This window comes from Eurytemora carolleeae, unplaced genomic scaffold (assembly GCF_000591075.1).
Source record: "Eurytemora carolleeae unplaced genomic scaffold, Eaff_2.0 scaffold673, whole genome shotgun sequence".
NCBI lineage: Eukaryota > Metazoa > Arthropoda > Copepoda > Calanoida > Temoridae > Eurytemora > Eurytemora carolleeae.
The window spans coordinates 27,066-48,493 of NW_019397124.1; the positions used below are offsets into that span (position 1 = coordinate 27,066).

At 31.4% G+C, this 21,428-nt stretch overlaps 1 protein-coding gene across 1 annotated transcript; it reads left to right on the forward strand.

Annotated features, from left to right (window-relative positions):
• Positions 1-3,742: 3,742 nt before the first annotated feature.
• LOC111712112 (uncharacterized) lies at positions 3,743-17,612 on the forward strand. Its single transcript, XM_023486632.1, has 18 exons — positions 3,743-3,839; positions 4,116-4,156; positions 4,424-4,463; positions 4,559-4,639; positions 4,825-4,884; positions 4,946-5,013; positions 6,236-6,326; positions 7,197-7,276; positions 7,767-7,866; positions 9,036-9,081; positions 11,506-11,576; positions 11,943-12,021; positions 12,745-12,851; positions 14,561-14,625; positions 16,531-16,556; positions 16,612-16,674; positions 16,930-16,987; positions 17,416-17,612. The coding sequence occupies exons 1-18, from the start codon at positions 3,787-3,789 to the stop codon at positions 17,595-17,597; spliced, it is 1,311 nt and encodes a 436-aa protein (XP_023342400.1). The 5' UTR covers positions 3,743-3,786; the 3' UTR covers positions 17,598-17,612.
• Positions 17,613-21,428: the final 3,816 nt, after the last annotated feature.

Below are 21,428 nucleotides of genomic sequence, written 5' to 3' on the forward strand. Positions count from 1 at the left end.
GTTTACATTACCGCCCAGAGACAGTACACTGCAGTACAAAAGATGTGTACACTTCTGAAATAACTTTCCTTGCATTACATCCTTGGTTATAATGATCAATCTCTCATGGGGTTCAAGTATTTTTTACATAATTACTGTTGTTTAAATCGTAAATTTAAACATGTTAAATCTTAAATGAAATTGGCATTTTTGGGTTCGAATTGTACTTCGCTCAAGATGTTTATAACGATAAAAAGATAAAAGGCTTGAGATTCATTTTCCTCTAAATAAAAGTGTCCTAGGAATTTTCAATATGGGAAAAATGCCCCATGAAAACCGTGCCTGAATGGCCCCATAAAACGTGCCGTTTGAAAACGTTCTTGAAGAGAAAACGTGACCTAGATCGATTCTTAAAATTTGCCCAGTATTCTACATCACTTGAAAGTTTTAAACCATTAAGTAGATTTTTATACTTTTTCAATATTTTGAATTGCAATAAATTCAATTTGCCGTCTGCAGGTCTAAGATAAAATTGAGCTAGATAGACTTGTACAGGGTTACCCACATTGGATGAGACGTCATTGGGGGACCTGTAAAAGTATTCAGAAATCTGAACGTATGTATTGTTAACTTTAATCCCTTTATCTCGATTTGCAATGTTTTAAACTTTGAGGATAAATGCTTGTTCCTTTATTTAAAATTATCTGTAATATTCTTCATCTATGAAAAATTATAAAAACTTAATCACAATAATTTATATTCCCCGCTGTTCCTAAATCTGTGTGCAAGGACACAATAATCCAAGCTTTAACATAAAAATTTATGAGAATATTTTTAATTACTCCATAAAAACTAAAGCTAAAAACCAGTGCTTTATGGTTATAAAATATAAATGTATTATCTTCAAATGAGGTAAAATCAAAAGCTAAGGTGTTGCGACACTTAAAAGTCGTCCCAATAGATGCAACTTTTACGAGCAGTCTGGATCTAAGTGAGAATCCCTGAGCTGAAAATCCTGTGATAAATTTTCCAGGATTTCAAGCTGGACTCCCCTTCAAGAATATTAAACCATAAACATTTATCTATCTATCTATCTATCTATCTATCTATCTATCTTTCTATCTATCTTTCTTATTTTCTATATATCTATTTAAGTTGAGTATTTAAGTTGAGTATTTAAGTTGAGTATTTAAGTTGAGTATTTAAGTTGAGTATTTAAGTTGAGTACTTAAGTTACGGGTCACTTAAAATTTGGACTACAGTCTCTTTCATGAAACACTTTGTATGCCTCGGTGCTTGTAATGTTTGCTTTTAAAAGTTTTGTAAAAATTAAAAGTTAAATGTTAGATAATTGGATACGGATCAGATTTCAAACCAATTTACTTAACTCTTGTAGTTTCAAGTTTACACCGACAACATAATTCGCATTCTTTTCAACTTGAAAATAAGATTTTTTTTGTGAAAGTGATGCATTGTTGGAGGAGGGGAGGAGACACGACAATTTTTAGTCCGAGCTACATTCTCCTCATTTTCTCGTCCGAGCCACCTCGAAATCCTCGTCTTTCCAATATTATTTTCCAAAAGTGTCTAGTCCTCCAAGATAAAACATTTTTTTAAGAATCGGGCCACGTTAGGGCATAAATGAAATATTGAATTTTAATAAATTGAAAAAAAATAGTTTTCATTGAATTAAAGTTTTCGAGTTAATGTTCTTAAAAATGTTCACCTTTTTTACGCGCATTTTCAGATATTCTTGGTATAGAATGCCGCAAATAATTTCGAGATTATAGAACTTTAATATTTTTTCTTAATTATAGTGAAAAAATTAATGTTAATGTTAATGTTAATGGCAATGTTAATGTTAATGTTAATGTCAATGTTAATATTAATGTTAATGTTAATGTTAATGTTATTGTTAATGCTAATGTTAATGTTGATGTTAATGTTAATGTTAATGTTAATGTTAATGTTAATGTTAATGTTAATGTTAATGTTAATGTTAATGTTAATGTTAATTTTATTGTTAATGTTAATGTTAATGTTAATTTTAATGTTAATGTTAATGTTAATGTTAATGTTAATGTTAATGTTAATGTTAATGTTAATGTTAATGTTAATGTTAATGTTAATGTTAATGTTAATGTTAATGTTAATGTTAATGTTAATGTTAATGTTAATGTTATTGTTAATGTTAATGTTAATGTTAATTTTAATGTTAATGTTAATGTTAATTTTAATGTTAATGTTAATGTCAAAATTAATGTTAATGTTAATGTCAAAATTAATGTTAATGTTAATGTTAATATTAATGTTAATGTTGACGTTAACGGAAATATCGAGCAGTATTTTACCAATTACTCCTTTTAAACTTCAGCTAGAAACAAGCGCAATGCATATATAAAATGTATATGTCTAGGGCTAACAAAAAGTACACGTGAGTTGGTGAAGTACAACCCAAAGCCAAGGTGTTGCGACACTTCAAAGCCAAGGATGTCTAGCATGGTTAGGGTTTCCATTCGCAAAACTTTTGAGTAAATTTGCGAAAGAATGCGCAAATTTTTGCTTTCGGTGCGTTACATTTTTGCGCGGAAAAATAGCTTTTTGTGCAATCATTCGCAAACTTAATTTCGCGCAAAATTGCGCTTTTCCGCTTTTGCCTTATTCTGTTTTGTGCAATTTTGCGTAACAAATATAACAAATAATTTGAAGATTTGTAACTAAAAGTAACTAATTGAGCAGAATAACAATACTTTTGGTTTTGCGTAAATTCCGCTAAAAAAATGCGCAAAAACGCGCAAAACTTTTTGTGCTTCATGCGAAAAAGTTCGCAAAAAAATATTTGCGCAAAAATTAAGCAAATTTTGTGCAAAAAATATGGTCATTTCGCGGAAACCCTGGTTCGGATATCTCCGAACCAATCCTATCATTGCGTTATTATTTTCTAACAAAATATTCGTGTTTTAAGACATTACAACTGTTGACTAAAATTTACGATCTAATGGTGCAATCAACCACCGTGTTTGGTGTGACAAAAAAAATTGTTTTTATAAATTATAAAAAATATATAAGATATGCATCCCTCAGTAATATGGGTTTCTAAAAATCTAGGCCACTGTTTTATTTTTATTAAAATTACTGACACATACAGGGTGAGTAAAAAAACGGGATTATCGATGTTTTAGAAAAATTTTAGTTCGGATTTTAGTCACTAAAAAAATAAAATTTGATGATAAGATATAAAAAAAGATTTTGGAATGTTAAAAAAAAATCAGCGAAAGTAAATTTTTTAATTTTTTTTAAAATTAACAATTGTTGAGAAAATGTTTTTTTCTATTAATTACCAAATTTTTATAAAAAATTCATTAACCCTATTCCCGCTGGGGGGGGGGGGGCAATTTGACCCCCCCCTGTAGATAAAAAATATAAAAAATATAAATTAAAAGATTTCCAAAATTTCATAAGTTAAAAAACGACCTAAAACTAAGACACTGAAATCAGTTTGAAGAGGAAAACAATTTGAATTTAAATAAGATCAAATATTCGTAGATGAATTGTTTTGAAAACGTTTTATCATTAAAAATTTTTAAGTATACCCTAAACTTCTAAAAGTATCTGTTTAAATGATATTTTTTGAACAATTTTTTGATCATTTCATTTGGCATTTGATCTTTTGATTTTTTTGCGAAAATGCAATTGTAAATATTTGAGGCTCATGGCATCAACTAATATATTTAGTGACCCCCTGAATAACCTTGTTTTTAAAAATGTAAAAATTTAATTTAAAAAGATACGAATATTATATTTCAGATGTGGCAAACACTCATAGGATGTTTAGTTATAAGCATTCAGACAACTCAAAGGAATAGTCACAAACATTTTAGATTCCTATTAAAGTATTTTTTAAATATATTTTCTACAGTGTGTCTAAAAGTAATAAATATATACAATAAAGGTTGAATGATAATTTCTACTTTATAAACAAATAAGTTTTTTTAAAAGAGTTAAATTTTTTTTGATTGTTGAAAAATTACCCTTTGTGTACTTTGCATTCATTAACCAACTCTTTTTTACAAAAACTTTGAAGCCGACAGAATCTCCCTTTAGTATATAATAATATTGTGGGGTGTACTATTCAGCTTGAGATCTACTTCAGATGATTTTGGACTTGGATCTGCAGGGACTTCAGAAATATAAAAAAAAAAAATTCGGAATTTTTTTTTATTTTAAAATTTTAGAACTTCAGTTTGACAATTTAAGGAGTGTTAATTTGTAAATGTTAAAGTATGTTGTAACAGGGAATATGCTGTAACATATTCAGGGAATATGAAGTTGTATCCAACTTCATATTCCCGTAATCTTGGGATTTGTTAAATGTGTCCTGTCTTTTTCACACCCAACATAGTTTCAACATGTAACAAAGACCCTTTTTTATTTTCTGAATCAGTTCAGAGAACGTTGAGAAACAAGAGATATGCAGAACCAAAGTATTAAAAAAAATATTTTAAAATATATAATTTTCATAATTTTCATAATTTTCATAATTTTCATAATTTTCATAATTTTCATCATTATTGTAAAGGGCCCCTGTGGTGTGTAATCCTTGTGGAAAAATTAAAAAAGAGGAGGAGGATGAATATGAGGAGTCAGGAAACGATTACAGGTCAGGGTTAAAGGGAAAGTTTAAGAAATCAAGTTAAAAGAAAATTTCATGAACATAGTTTAATGGCATTGTTCACTAGAATGGGAGAATGGATTAAAAAGATAGTTCACTAGAATGTATAATAAATGGATAGTTTACTAAAATACAAAGTTGGGATGGTTCACTAAATTCTTATAATATTTAAGTGAGGATGATTATGAGTATGAGGACATTGATACTTCAAAACTGGATGAGAAGGGACAGAGGTAAAACCAAAATTGAAAAAACAACTTAAAATTAAAAAAAAATTTAGATTTAATTTTCTAGATTAGTTGGAGGGAGGGATGTTACTGAGGACTCCTCTAAACCCTGGTTCTCTCATATAGAAATTTCAGGTGCTCTGCAACCACAATTAAAATTTTTCTTAATTTTTTCTGTTTCAATTTTGATTATTTTAACCCAAAAAATGCTCTTTGCAAAATTATACCAACTGCAGCAAACTTTGAAGAAGGAAGACGACCTTATAAAATTGTTCATGAGTATTTTATGTTGTTGCAAATGGTTATATGTTAATATGTATTAAATAATGTTAAGTGTCACATGCTGATTGGACTACTTAAAGTCATAACTTGTGTCTAAAAGTCGTCTTCCTATTTCAGATTTTCTGGTTATCACTGTTAAATTAGGGCTATAACAAAAATCAGCATCATAATTTCATCTTTACGACACTGTTATAAAAACTAATTATATACAGTATAGGACCCAATAAACTATCGAACAGGAGTACGGGATTTAAACAGTATTACGTGTGTTTCATGTTGCCATCAAGCAATAGGTTTGATCAGTTGAAAAAAAAACATTTTAATTAAAATCGGTCTGTTAACACTGCACAATTGTTGTGGTCCATGTTTATTGGACTATTTACAATCAAATTTGAGATAGAGTCGTCTCACTTTTTTGTCTATTATTTAGAACTAATTAACGAAAAATTCCGCTAAAGAAAAAAAAGAAAAATTTGGAAATCCATCAGGAAATAAAAAAAAATTGTTGTTTGATAATGTCTGAAGAGAAAATTCTGAAGAATGGCGAATTTTAACTTTTACTAGATTTGATCAGATTTCAAAAAAAGTTTCTCATAATTAGAATTTACCTTGTGTTAAGGATGTGTTTTTTTTTTAATTGAGCCTAGGAAACATTTAAACCAACTATATGGTATTTAAACCAACTATATGGTATTTAAACCAACTATATGGTATTTAAACCAACTATATGGTATTTAAACCAACTATATGGTATTTAAACCAACTATATGGTATTTAAACCAACTATATGGTATTCAAACCAACTATATGGTATTTAAACCAACTATATGGTATTTAAACCAACTATATGATGTTCGACATTGGTATTTCGAAGACTAGATATCTGCAGTGAGGATTAAAATTACAGGGTGTTCTGTAATTACAAGGTGTCCCTGTAATTAGGTATTACACTGCTAATTCATAACAAAGACGATATCTAATTCCTCACTGAATTCCCATGTTTTTGGGACACACTGTACATCCGCATTTACTTTCAGTAAAATAATTCATAAAAATAATTTATATTTTTTGTTAGATGCATGGGATGTTGGAACATGTGGAGGATCCTTGATAAATCGTAGATTTATAATCACCGCGGCGCATTGCTTCTGCAAACCACTACCAAAGTAAGAGTCCATGAGTGTATTGAATGTCGTCCTTGATTACACAGTTCAGTTTATTGCACAAACAAGAAACAACACTGTGAGAAAGAGATTAAATCCTTTAATCTTAAAATATTTGCTTATCTTTAACCTTTGCTTTCAATATTTTTATTTATCTCTTATGAGATCGGTCTCTTTAAATGTTGATTGTTGTAACATAATTTTTAATGTCTTTTATTGTTTTTTAAAACTCTCGCTTTAACTGTTTTTGTTGTGACAGAGCTTTAACTTTCATATTTCAAACCCTCCTTTTATAGATATTGTTAGTGTTGTAACATTTTTTATCTTTTATTTCTTTAGTTGTCGCTTCTATGACAGTTAACTTAAATATTTTTATCCTTCCTGAAGATGTTGTTGTTGTTACATATTTTGTTTCGTCTTTTATAGTAGACTGTCTCATTAACTTAATTTTTTTAAACTCTCCCTTTATCTGTTGTTGCTGTGACAGTCGACAGACCTTTGACTTTCATACTGTGAAACCCTTAATAACGAATACATCGAAAGAATTCATCAAATGTCGTATTCTTCACTTTCTGATAATGGAATGTTGCAGATATTTAGTTTTATTAATTAAATGGTTATATGGAACTCTTTAAAACTGTTCCCGCATATTCATGGCTAGTTATTTATTTTCACAAATACTGAAATTTACGTATTATGTACGTAATATACTATAAAACTCATTTAAAAATTGTCAAGACGACATTTGATAAATTCTTCCGATGTATTTGTTATTAAGGGTTTCACTGTATTTCAAATCTTGTTGTTGTTACATATTGTCCCTTTAATTTTTATTTTCTAAACATTCCCTTTAACTGTTGTTGTTGTGTTAAGTGCAACAGCTGAGGGCCAGGGCACCTGCAGGATGAGCGCGAATGGAACTATCGAAGTTATGTACATCACAAAAATACGAGGAAAGTGAAATGAGGAAATCTTACTTACTTATTCCCTTACCCCCCTCCCCCTCCCCCCACTTTTAAATTTAGCACAACTATTGTTTTGGTGTATTTTCATATTCAAGATTTAAACTTGTCTTTGATAAGACCTTAAAATGAAGACCTAATCTAAAAACACAAATTCAAATTGTAATAATAATCCTGATAAATAAACCTGAATCAATTTTTTACACCCCTGGCAAACTATTTGAATTTAATATAACACGAAAGAACAGTTTATATAAAGTACAACTTTTACAGTCATGGAAAAAAATAACTAAAAATGTAGATCAAATTCTAGAAATCTCGGAGTTTTCACTGATACCAATCAATGAATGAATCAATGTATCATTGAATCTTAATTGAATCAATTAAAAAATCAATTAATCAATGAATCAATAAATTAATAATCAATCAATTTGAATTTTCCAATCAATAAATAATGTATATTTCTTCACCTTGTTTTCAGTTAGTTTTGCAGCAATTATCAGAACTCTGACCTTTGGTCCTCTCTCCAAAACCTACGAAGGGAGCAGAGTTATCGTTCATCCTAAATTTTCCTTAGAAAAGTAAATTTTTTTCTAAAAAAGAGTTTTCTTTCTTAAAGAGATTTTCATTATTTTCCGGATATATTCTGTAGCATTAATTTCCGGATATATTCTGTAACATTAATTTCCGGATATATTCTGTAGCATTAATTTCCGGATATATTCTGTAACATTAATTTTCGGATATATTCTGTAACATTAATTACCGGATATATTCTGTAGCATTAATTTCCGGATATATTCTGTAACATTATTTTTCGGATATATTCTGTAACATTAATTTCCGGATATATTCTGTAAGATTAATTTCCGGGTATATTCTGTAACATTACTTTCCGGAAATATTCTGTAACATTAATTTCCGGATATATTCTGTAGCATTAATTTCCGGATATATTCTGTAACATTAATTTCCGATATATTCTGTAACATTAATTTCCGGATATATTCTGTAACATTAATTTCCGGATATATTCTGTAACATTAATTTCCGGATATATTCTGTAACATCAATTTCCGGATATATTCTGTAACATTAATGTCCGGATATATTCTGTAACATTAATGTCCGGATATATTCTGTAACATTAATTTTCGGATATATTCTGTAACATATTTCCGCATATATTCTGTAACATTAATTTCCGCATATATTCAGTAACATTAATGTCCGGATATATTCTGTAACATTACTTTCCGGATATATTCCGTAACATTAATTTCTGACGGATACTTTCCTGAAGCTGTAAAGAATGCAAATCTATTAAAAACCTTAGGAACTAAAGAGAAAACCTTATTAAATGAAACTACAAATCAATCTGACCCATTAAGCTATAAAACAAAAGTTGTTGCGATCTAAAGAAGGAAAACTAGGGAACGATTTTTCTTGATTAATTTCTGGAATAATTGTTTCTTAATTTTTTTTCAGGATGTCATACTAATAGTTCTTAGGAGATTAACTTGTTTTCAATATTTTTGTGCGCTTAACAGGAAACGTTTGATACTACCTTTACTGAACCAAAATATTTCATAAAATTTAAAATCCTAGTTTTATTATTAGTTGCCTCGCAAACATTTCGACATGCCGATGTTAAACTTCTTAAGCCCGACATCTTCGTCATCTGCACATAAAGTTGGTTTAAATGTTTCCTGGGTGTTTATTCTTAATAATAATTTAAAATGTATTTTAGATTTTTTGGTGCTAACGACATTGCGTTGCTACAAATTAAAGAGGAGGTAAGATCTCTGTACAAATAAAATTTTAGTTCGGGGAACATTATTAATAATTAACATTTATCCTCAGAGGGATATCATTTCTTATCGGAGGGATACCATTTCTTTTTGGAGAAATATCATTTCTTATTGGAGGGATATCATTTCTTATTGGAGGGATATCATTTCTTATTAGAGGGATATCATTTATTGCTGGAGGAATATCATTTCTTATTGGAGGGATATCATTTCTTATTGGAGGGATATCATTTCTTATTAGAGGGATACCATTTATTGTTGGAGGAATATCATTTCTTATTGGAGGGATATCATTTCTTATTAGAGGAATATCATTTCTTATTGGAGGGATACCATTTCTTATTGGAGGAATGTCATTTCTTATTGGAGGGATACCATTTCTTATTGGAGGAATATCATTTCTTATTGTAGGGATACAATTTTTTATTGGAGAAATATCATTTCTTATTGGAAATTTCTTATTAGAGGGATATCATTTCTTATTGGAGGGATATCATTTCTTATTGGAGGAATATCATTTCTTATTAGAGGGATATCATTTCTTATTGGAGAGATATCATTTATTGTTGGAGGAATATCATTTCTTATTAGAGGGATATCATTTCTTATTAGAGGAATATCATTTCTTATTGGAGGGATATCATTTCTTATTGGAGGGATATCATTTCTTATTGGAGGAATATCATTTTTTATTAGAGGGATATCATTTCTTATTAGAGGGATATCATTTCTTATTGGAGGGATATCATTTATTGTTGGAGGAATATCATTTCTTATTGGAGGGATATCATTTCTTATTGGAGGGATATCATTTATTGTTGGAGGAATATCATTTTTTATTGGAGGGATATCATTTCTTATTGGAGGAATATCATTTCTTATTAGAGGGATATCATTTCTTATTGGAGGGATACCATTTCTTATTAGAGGGATATCATTTCTTATTAGAGGGATATCATTTCTTATTGGAGGGATATCATTTCTTATTGGAGGGATAAGATAAGATAAGATAAAGTTTATTGCTAAAATACATGTATCTGTATAGAGAACGAGTTTACAATTACAAATTGATGATTAAATTAACAGTACAAGTATAAAAAGCAATTAGGTGGAAAATAGCTCTTGGCTGTTTTGAATATGTTTTCCACCTAATTTTCATAATAATAACAAAACATTTCAATTAAATAGATTTAAGAAGAACGATTAGAGATCAGGGTGCGAATTTATCTTATGCAAAATAGTTTATACATTAATTCGAATAACTAGAGTTTAAAGTAATTTTCTGACATATACACAACAAATATCAAAGCATATATACCATTTCTTTTTGGAGGAATGTCATTTCTTATTGGAGGGATATCATTTCTTATTAGAGGGATATCATTTCTTATTGTAGGGATATCATTTATTGTTGGAGGAATATCATTTCTTATTGGAGGAATATCATTTCTTATTAGCAGGATATCATTTCTTATTAGAGGGTTATCATTTCTTATTGGAGGAATATCATTTCCTATTGGTGGGATATCATTTCTTATTGGAGGAATATAATTTCTTATTGTAGGAATATCATTTCTTATTGGAGGGATACCATTTCTTATTTTAGGGATACCATAACCTTATGGAAGGAATACTAGTTCTAATTGGAAAGATTTCATTCCTTATTGGAGGGATACTATTTTTAATACAGGAATACCATTTCTTATTGGAGAGATGTCATTTCTTATTGCATGGAGGGATACAATTTTTATTGGAGAGATTTCATATCCTTATGAAAGGAATATTACTTCTTATTGCAGAGATTTTATTTCTTATTGAAGGGATACCATTTCTTATATGGAATACCATTTTTTATTGGAGAGATATCATTTCTTATTGGTTGAATACCATTTCTTGTTGGAGGGATACCATTTCTGGGTGGATGGATACCATTTATCATTAGAGGGATTCCAATTCTTCTAAAAGGGATACAAATTCTCATTTGCTGCGAGATATCCCTAATATTTGTAAGTCGGATATCACAAAAAATGTTGGTGTTGACCAAAAAAATTTGACCAAGCATTCTAGAACTAGATCAAGTAGTCAACTTTCAAACTCGACTTAAACACGACTTTCGAGAGCTAAAGTCAAAAATATTTAGACTTAAACTGGAGTTTTGTTTGCTGGGAATGATTATTTCAGACAAAGTTCACTATCGAACATACAGCTGCAATTTGACATAAGCTCAAGTTTTGTTTGCTGGGAATGATTATTTTAGACAAAGTTCACTATCGGACATACAGCTGTAATTTGACTTAAGCTCCAGTTTTGTTTGCTGGGAATGATTATTTTCGATAAAGTTCACTATCGGACATAAAGCTGTAATTTTACTTAAGCTCAAGTTATGTTTGCTGGGAATGATTATTTTAGGTCCAATTCACAACTGGGCGTAAAGCTATAATGCCAATCTGTCTACCTACCCCTGACACTGGTAATGTAAGGCAAGTTTTAAAACACAATAAAATCAAAGAGACTGTAGTGGTTCCCTTTTATAAACCTTTGTCTGGAGAAACAATGATGAAGTTATCCATGTTTTTCTCTTTAAAATGGATTATTTTTAATTGCAGATGAAAAAAGACGAGAAAGAAATATTGACGTTTAAGATTGAAAACAACGATATCTTCTACATTGCTAATTCAATACAGAACTAAGGGGTACTGATTTGAATCTAGCATATATTGATTCAAACTAAGGGTTACTTGAAATTAAGTTGACAGTACCTTTAATAAGACTAACATTTAATAAAACCGGTCCATTGAAATAGTTTATAAAAAATAAAGATATGAATAATACGTGTTTCAGAGCAGTATGGGATGGATTATAGGGATGGGGACAGCCAGGGATGCCAGGCTGACCGATAAGTCAGGACCAGAGAAATTTGAAAAGGTGATAATATTGATGACCGATAAGTCAGGACCGGAGATATTAGAAAAGACATTATTAAACCAATAAGTCAGGGCCAGAGAGATTTGTCAAGGTCATAATATTGACCGATAAGTCTGGAGCGGAGAAATTTGAAAAGGTGATAATATTGACGAATAAGTAAGGACCGGAGAAATTTGACAAGGTGATAATATTGACCAATAAGTCAGGACCGGAGATATTTGACAAGGTGATAATATTGACCGATAAGTCTGGAGCGGAGAAATTTGAAAAGGTGATAATATTGACGAATAAGTCAGGACTGGAGAAATTTGACAAGGTGATAATATTGACCAATAAGTCAGGACTGGAGATATTTGAAAAGGTGATAATATTGACCAATTAGTCAGGACCCCGGAGATATTTGACAAGGTGATAATATTGACCAATAAGTCAGGACCGGAGAAATTTGACAAGGTGATAATATTGACCAATAAGTCAGGACCGGAGAAATTTGACAAGGTGATAATATTGACCGATAAGTCAGGACTGGAGATATTTGAAAAGGTGATAATATTGACCAATTAGTCAGGACCGGAGATATTTGACAAGGTGATAATATCATTCCATTTAGAAGAAACGTCGCAAAAAAAACAAAGATTACACCGTTAGGCTGCAAGGATATAGAGATTTGAGTTTGTGCCAAAAATTCAGTTTCTTTCCATATTTATTTTATATTTGCTCTAGTGTATGACACCGTGTAAGTTTGATGAAAGTCCAGCAGTGAAGGACCCGGCCTGCCAGGAGTTTAACCAGCAGATAGGGGACTCCATCTGGGAGGAGGAAACAGTCAGGTGGGGGTAGCTTATAAATAAGTGGATAGAGAACTCCATCTGGGAGACAGTCAGGTGGGAGTAGTTTAATTAGTGGATAGGGGATTTCGTCTAGGAGGAGAATACAGTATGGTGGGATTAGTTTAATTAGTGGATAGAGGTTTTTGTCTAGGAGGAGGATACAGTAAGGTGGGAATAGTATAATTAGTGGATAGGGTACTCCGTCTAGGAGGAGAATACAGTATGGTGGGAGTAGTAGTTTAATTAGTGGATAGGGTACTCCGTCTAGGAGGAGGATACAGTCAGGTGGGAGTAGTAGTTTATAAGAGGATTGAGAACTCCATCTAGGGAACACAGATTTGAATATTATTGTACTGTTAGAGAACGTTTTACAATTGAGTCTAAGCTTCTTTTCAAACTTGTACTGCACACAGTGCACAGTGATGTATACGTACAGGGGATGTACTGTACGATGAATATGTAGTGTACAGAGGTATTAAGTACCCCAACAAATGTACAAATTTACTGTACTGCATTTTATATTTAAAGAGGAATGCTGTATTACAATTTTAACTACTTGGTTATGAAGAACTAAATTACAATATATGTGTATTGTGTAACTACAATTATATATCGAGGTTGTACTGTACCAAATGTATACATTAACATGATTCAAGGAATTCAAGGTAGACCCGAGGGCCTACAGAGATAACAGGGGTATGTACTTCGCTCAGGGGCGTATTAAGGAATTTGTCCAGAGCCCAAAACTTAAGACAGGGTATCGTTATGAAAACCAGTTTTAAAACCCGGGTTTTACGAATGGGATTAGGCAGTTTTGTGGATATCAATATTTTTGTTATGAAATATTTTTTTTTTATTTAGTTTCTTCATATTCTCCATTTTTTCGAAACTCTTAAATCAAAATCTACAAAATGTTAATACCCCAAAAAGGAAACTCATGAGTTTCGTTTAACGATACTCTTTCAAATTTCGGACTCAGAGGGGCTTAAATTTTTTTCTTTCCAGGGGGGGCTCAGCACCCGTTGGGGCCTGAAAACCCGCTGAAATCCATAGATTTCACTGGTCATGGGGGGGCTTAGCCCCCATAGCCCCCACCCTGAATACGCCTCTGACTGCACTACAATGTATGTATATAAACAGGGCTCTAATTTAAGTTGTAATGTACTATAATGAATATGTACAGGACTCCAATTGAACTTGTGATGCACTGCAATGTATAATGTGTATGTACAGGGCTCTAGTTGTAGTTTACTGAAATGTACATATGTACAACGCTTATAGTTGAAGTTGTCCTGTACTACAATATATATGAACAAGGCTCTGATGAAGTCCTGTTGTAAAGGGTGTTCCACGAAACATAACAGTTGGTAAATAGTTTAGAATGTCTTCTTCCATAATTTGTTAAGTTGTTTAATACCAAAGACAATAATAAAAATATTATATAGGAGTCATATTATAGTAAAATTAATTTAAAAGTAAAATGTATTTGAGCAAAAGATTTTTTTAGCGAAAGAAACTGCAAACAGTTTAACATCTAAGACAGAGTATGGAAGACGACATTCAAAACTATTTACCAACTGTCATGCTTCGTGGGACACCCTGTATATATGTATAGGACCCTGAGTACAGAGCTCTAGTTGTACTGTACTACAATGTATATGTACAGGGCTTTAGTTGAGGTTGTACTGTACTACAATGTATATGTACAGGGCTTTAGTTGAGGTTGTACTGTACTACAATGGAACAAACGAGACTTGCTGGAATAATAATCAAGGTTTATCTATTTTTGGTTTCTATTAACAAAAACATAAAAGGTAATTAATATAATACAAATTAACTTAACACTTTGTTTTAAAGTACCGTTGACCTAGCTTCGATTAACTTTCCATTTCAGATTGGCATGTCCAATTCACAATAAAACCCTCTAAAGCTTTTGTCCAATCATCGACGACGGAGAATTCTCCCCAAAGGCCACTAGTGTACAGTGTGAATTTACTTGTAAATCACGTGATATATATTTCCAGATTAGAATTGCGAGGAAACAGTAAAAATGAACCCTCATTTTATCATAACTACGGCATGACCAATAAAAACGAAAACATTTTTTTTACATATGGGTCATTCCAAACCAAAAGGGACAATTTTTTTGAAAATTATGGAAGTGACAATCCCCTGTTTGGCTAAAATTTTGTATACAGCATAATGTTAATTTTACGTACATGTTTCGGGGACCTTCGGGATCAGAGTTAAAGAACAGTAAAATTTAAAAAGAAATTTTTTGAAAATCCTGCAATTTTTTTTTGTGGCTTCAGGCCTTAGAAATAAATTTTTTATTTCAAAACTGCTTTTAAACACTTTAAACGGCTGTTGAATGAATTTTTATTCATATCACATGTTTGCTGCTTTACAAGTATTTCTATTGTATTCCCCCACCTACCCTGTTCAATAGTGAGAACTGTTTCACATGTATTTTGCAACCAAGAGTGTTAAGCCTTCCAGAATGGTTACAAAGCATTTTTACCTCAAAATGAACTTCTAAGGGAAAATAACATACGAAAGAAATATAATATGGATGTGCTGGCATGCTGGCTCGAAACATAAACTTTTTGACATTTAGAGTTTTTTGAATGTTTGAAGCCGCTATTAAACTTGTAAGAGTGACTTAAAACAGCGAAAAAAACTTTTAAAATATAGCTACTATGTTTGTTTTTTTCAAATTTGATATTTTTTTGTCTTTTTTTACCCCTAAAAAAATTAATAAAATTTTGTTTAAGTATTTTCATTTAAAGATAGTTATAATTTTGACGTTTCTTTAAAACAACAAAAAAGTTAAAAGATTTTCAAAAAAAATAATTGTTCTCAAAGAAATTGAGTTTTTGTCACAAACAAAAAATTTTAAATCCATATATCTTTGGAACCTGATGGAGTAAACCTTTGATATTTCAAACTTAGATCATTTGATCTAACAGTAATCAGTATACTTAGTTTGAAATATATTGGGTCTAAGACATTGGGTTCCAAAGATATAGGGATTGGAAAATTAGAGTTTGTGGCAAAGACTCAATTCCTTTTCAATTTGTTCATACTGCTCTTTAACCTCGACCCCGGAGGTCCCCAAAAAATGTTGTAAATGAAATATTGATGATCACCTCTGGAGCCTGTCCTTTTTGTTTTGGAATGACCCATGTACACGGGTTATTAAGAATTAGACGTGAAAATATTTATCTTAAAATATGACAGGTTTCGTAGTATTTGGAAACAAACAATATAATAAATCCAAAATCATCAAAAAAGACAATCTCAAACTCATCTCTCAATTCCCATGTTTATTAGGACACTAAAAATTTGATCAAGTGAAACAAAAAGCTTAAAAGGACTGTAAGCATAATTTGAAGTGACCCTCAATCGAAACTAACTATGCCTGATTAGCGACGGTACGATACTGTCGTTTCTCTCTAGGTTTAAAAGTGCTGAATTCTGCAGTAAAAATCCTTAAGTCACTTTTGTAGAGTGACCACATTAGAGAATAATAAGATTTAAAATGAAAACATGGATATCTATAAATTAATACTTGATCAAACAAAGCTTTTAAGGGTAAAGTTATGAACCGTTTAATAAAATTTTGCACGGAGGGTCACTTGAAATTACGCATACAGTCCCTTTAAATCAATATTTTCAGGAAAGTATGGTTGGTGCGAAACAAAGGTGAGAAATAATTTTCAATTTTCAAAAATAATAATTTTATTTTATTTTATTTCAGGCGAATGTTACTAGTAACGCAAATTGGGGTTACTGTAACAAAGAAAAAAAAGTTCGAACAGATGTAAGAACATTCTTAAATTTCCAGCCACATGGATGACATAAATAACAGTATAGTACAGTGCAATACAGTAAAGTGCAGTACAGCAAAGTGCAGTACAGTACAGTGCAGTATAGTACAGTACAGTTCAGTACAGTGCAGTACAGTGCAGTACAATACAGTGTAGTACAGTACAGTGAAGTACAGTACAGTGCAGTACAGTATAGTGCAGTGCAGTACAGTCAAGTACCGTACAGTAATTACTTTAATTTTTTTTAGCTACTGCAGCAGGCTAATATTCAAGTTCTATCTAAAGAGGAGTGCTTGAAATTACAATGTAAGACCATTCTTAAATTCCCCCAATTTCTTAAGTTGTGCATTGCTGTGTTCTCAATTTATTTTTTTCAGTGAATCTTTTACGAGGTTAAACTGATTTGAATTCAAAAATGGTGTTGGCAAATAATGTCAATATCCAACCATAAGTTGATTAAGACGCTTCACGGTGCACTTCCTAATTTTTTAAAAATTTCACAAACAAAAACGAATAAATCAGACAAATTAAATATATTGTTGACTTGACACAAAGGACGGGCTCAAGTTTTAATAAGAACATTTTTCTCTATTATGTGGATTGTGGATTAAATAAAATCAAATACAAAAAATGAATCCCCAATAGAAAATTAATCTAATAAAGAAGAAAAATTAAAAGTTATAGTAAAGGTTTGTTTTTAAAATTTTATTCAAATTAATTAAATAATTATTTAGCAAAGCATGCAAAGTTTGAGCCAGACCTGGAATTTTGCGCTGGATTCAAATATTCGGTAAAAAATATTAGATATTTTCAAAAAATTTCTGCAAACAAAATTAATCCTTATCCAAATACTGAAATTTTTTTGGGCTCTGTGACCGAGTTAAATGTATATTTGAACTGCTTGCCGCTTGTTTAAATTTAAATCACTGATTCAAATCCTTCTTTAATCTTTAACTTTGAATCGGTGGTTCAAATTTGAACCGGCTGCGGCAATATGGAGTTCAGCTTAATTCCTTAAATTCGTACACCAATGTTCTTATTATTTTTATATTTAACTATTCAAATATTTATCATAAATTTAAAATTAAAAGTAGTTTTCTATTTCAACTTTAACATGATTTAAAGTTTTGCCTGATCAAGTATGAACAATATGATTTAAGATATCAATGTTTATAATTTTACAAATGATTGTTTTCAATTGAGGTTTCTCTGCAAAATTAATTGTTCTACTGCAGAACAGCATAAAGGAATTATAAGAATTAAAACTTTTTAAAACCTGGAAAGGGTCAATTGAATGCTTACAACCACTGTAAAATTCTTCAAAAATTAAAGCATTTTTAGTTTTTTTAATATAGGAGGCATTGATACATGTCAAGGTGACTCGGGAAACGGATTTTTTGTGTAAGGCTGAATTATATTTTTCATATTTTTAATTTAAACAAAAGTACAATTTAAAGAAGGAATTTTAATGAGAAAAAATTGACAAAATTTTCAGAAAAAAGGAATTGAGTTTTTGGGAAAAACTCAATTTTTTCAATCCCTATACCTTTGCTACCAAATGGTGTAAATCTTTAATATTTCAAACTATCAATTTTGTTATAACAAATATTCTCAGTTTGTAATATCATAGGTTTACACCATCAGGTTGCAAGGAAATAGGGATAAGAAAATTTGTGTTTGTGACAAAAACTCATTCCCCCTTTTAAAAAATTTTAAAATACTAATTTTTTGTTTTCAAATTGTTGATTGAATGTTCAATTCAAATTATTCCCATAATTTTTATTTCTTTTTATTCAGAACTAATAAAGAAGAAGATAAAGATGGATTCCTAACTGCTACAATTTATGGTAACATTTTATTATTTTAACCGAATCTCCATCTAACTACAGTGAGAACCAAAAAACTCTGGATAAGGGCGTCTACTTTTGGACTCCCAGTTATCCCTTTAAATACCTCATTAATCGCAAAAGACACAGCAGTTGTGCAGTGTAAATAGACTCATTTCACGGAACAAGTGAGATTTTTCTAGAAAATGTAGTTGCTTCGTAACAACAACAAATGCACTTATGTATTGCTTTAATGTCGTCTTCCTATGTCACAGTTTTCTGGTTATCATTGTAGCTATAAAGCCTGCTAGCTGAATGGGAGTTGGAGGTTTGCTGTAGAAAATTACTTTTTACATTAAGTACCTTTCTGTGATTTTGCCAGACTACATGGGTTGCATAAATCTTGCTGGGTCATACTGGGTATTACAGACTGGACGGTACTTCTGTATGCATATACAATACATATTGTAACGGCTCGGATCATACAACTTTTAGAGTGATGTGGTACTTATGATGAGTTAAATATGGAAATTAAGCCAATCCTCTAGAACAGTATACGAGACTGTAGGATCGTGCCCGGTACGGAGAATATAGAATACAAGAGTAGGACCGGGCCCGGTAGGGAGAATATAGAATACGGGAGTAGGACGGGGGCCAGTACAGAGAATATAGAATATGGGAGTACGACCGGGCCCGGTACGGAGAATATAGAATACAGGAGTAGGACCGGGCCCGGTAGGGAGAATATAGAATACGGGAGTAGGACGGGGGCCAGTACAAAGGATATAGAATACGGGAGTAGGACCGGGCCTGGTACGGAGAATATAGAATACAGGAGTAGGACCGGGCCCGGTACGGAGAATATAGAATACGGGAGTAGGACGGGGGCCAGTATAACAGAGAATATAGAATACGGGAGTGGGACCGGGCCTGGTAAAGAGAATATAAAATACGGGAGTAGGAACGGGCCCGGTACGGAGAATATAGAATACGGGAGTAGGAACGGGCCCGGTACGGAGAATATAGAATACGGGAGTAGGAACAGGCCCGGTACGGAGAATATAGAATACGGGAGTAGGACCAGGCCCGGTATGGAGAATATAGAATATTCCCTATCTGGCCCTGCCTTTCTTAAACAGGTGTGAACCCAATGATGATCCTTGACTTGCTTAAATCTTTATCAAACCCCCCCCCCTTAAGTGTTAGGCCTGGGTTTAAACATACAAGGTTATTAGATTTTTAAACATACAAGGTTATTAGATTTCTGAAAGGTTCTACAACATTCTAAAGTATTTTAAACTTGTGTGCTCGATAAGTTTGCTTTTATTACATTATGCAAAACTTTTATACCTGCCAAAAATATTAACATTCCAGTATTTTCCGGTCTGTTCTGTTACGTTCCAATATTTTCAGGTCTGTTCTGTTTCGTTTCATTATTTTCCGGTCTGTTCTGTTACGTTCCAATATTTTCCGGTTTGTTCTGTTACGTTCCTATATTTTCCGGTCTGTTCTGTTACGTTCCAATATTTTCCGGTCTGTTCTGTTACGTTCCATGTTTTCCGGTCTGTTCTGTTCCGTTCCATTATTTTCCGGCCTGTTCTGTTCCGTTCCATAATTTTCAGTTGTGTTCTGTTACATTTCTATATTTTCTGGTCTGTTCTGCTTCATTCAAGTATTTTCCGTACGTTGGCAAAAACTATCTTCAGCCCTAGCTTAGTCTAAAATCTGCAGTGCATATATATTAAACATTCATATCTTTCCCACACCATACCATACCACATGACCAGGAACCTGGAGTGATAATTACTCTATAAGATGTGGTCAGGGGGGCTGGATCTTAGCTACCTCTTGATGTGTATTGGCCTGAGTGTACACTTGGGATAGTTTTCTGATAAAGGATGTTAAGAGATTATGGTCTTTTCATACAGTACAAATATCAAAAAGTGTATGGGGAGGTTTTGTATCTTGTATTGTACTTAGTTTTATCAGAACAGTTTATTAACGATGAAATATTGCTCTGTAAAAGACTGTAATAGTTTGTTTTCCTGTGAAAATGGAATCCTGCACACGATAAAGGAGTAGTGGATTTTAATAGTTACATGGAAAACAAATTCTCCATTTAAATATTTTCAGAAATCACCCCGAGTACTGTAATATACTGATTGACCTTTGGAAGTGAAGTACATGGCCTGTACAATTAGTAAAGGATTAGCGAACATCATCACTCTGTATACTATAACCTCGTTGGATGTGGTTCACAATTAAACAGAAATATACTTCTTTGATCTTTTAAAAATCTAAAAACAAAAACAAATATTTTTTCATGATACTTTTCAAGTAACCTTAATTGATTTTTAACAACAAATATTAATCAAAATTCTTCATAAATTAAATATTTTCTGAAGACGACAGAAGTTCAGAATGGCATTTAACGAAAACCACCTTGTAACAGTGATAACCAGAAAACTCTGGAATAGGATGTCGCCTTTAATCTCAAGTTATGACTTAAAATAGTCCAATTAACTTGAGGCGCAGTAAATGTGCATTGTTAACAGATCCATTTCACAATTAATACGTAATTTAAAAACTTACAAGTAAAGCTATTTGCTTTATAACAACATCAAGTGCACTTAAGAATTGCTTTAATCTCGTCTTCATATTCTAAAGTTTTCTAGCTATCACTGTATTGATCTGCTCAGGAATAATAATTAGACATTTAATTTATCCAATATCTTAGAAAAACAATTTCTTGTCATAAACAATAATCAATAATAATTAATTAAGAAAGTTTATCTTACTTCTTTCAGGAATGCGACAAACTTATATAGTTTTCTTTCTTTTCTATACCATAGATATTTACAAGTCAGAATTAGTAAATTTTCATATTTCAAATTCAGCATTTCAGATTCCGCTTGATCCTC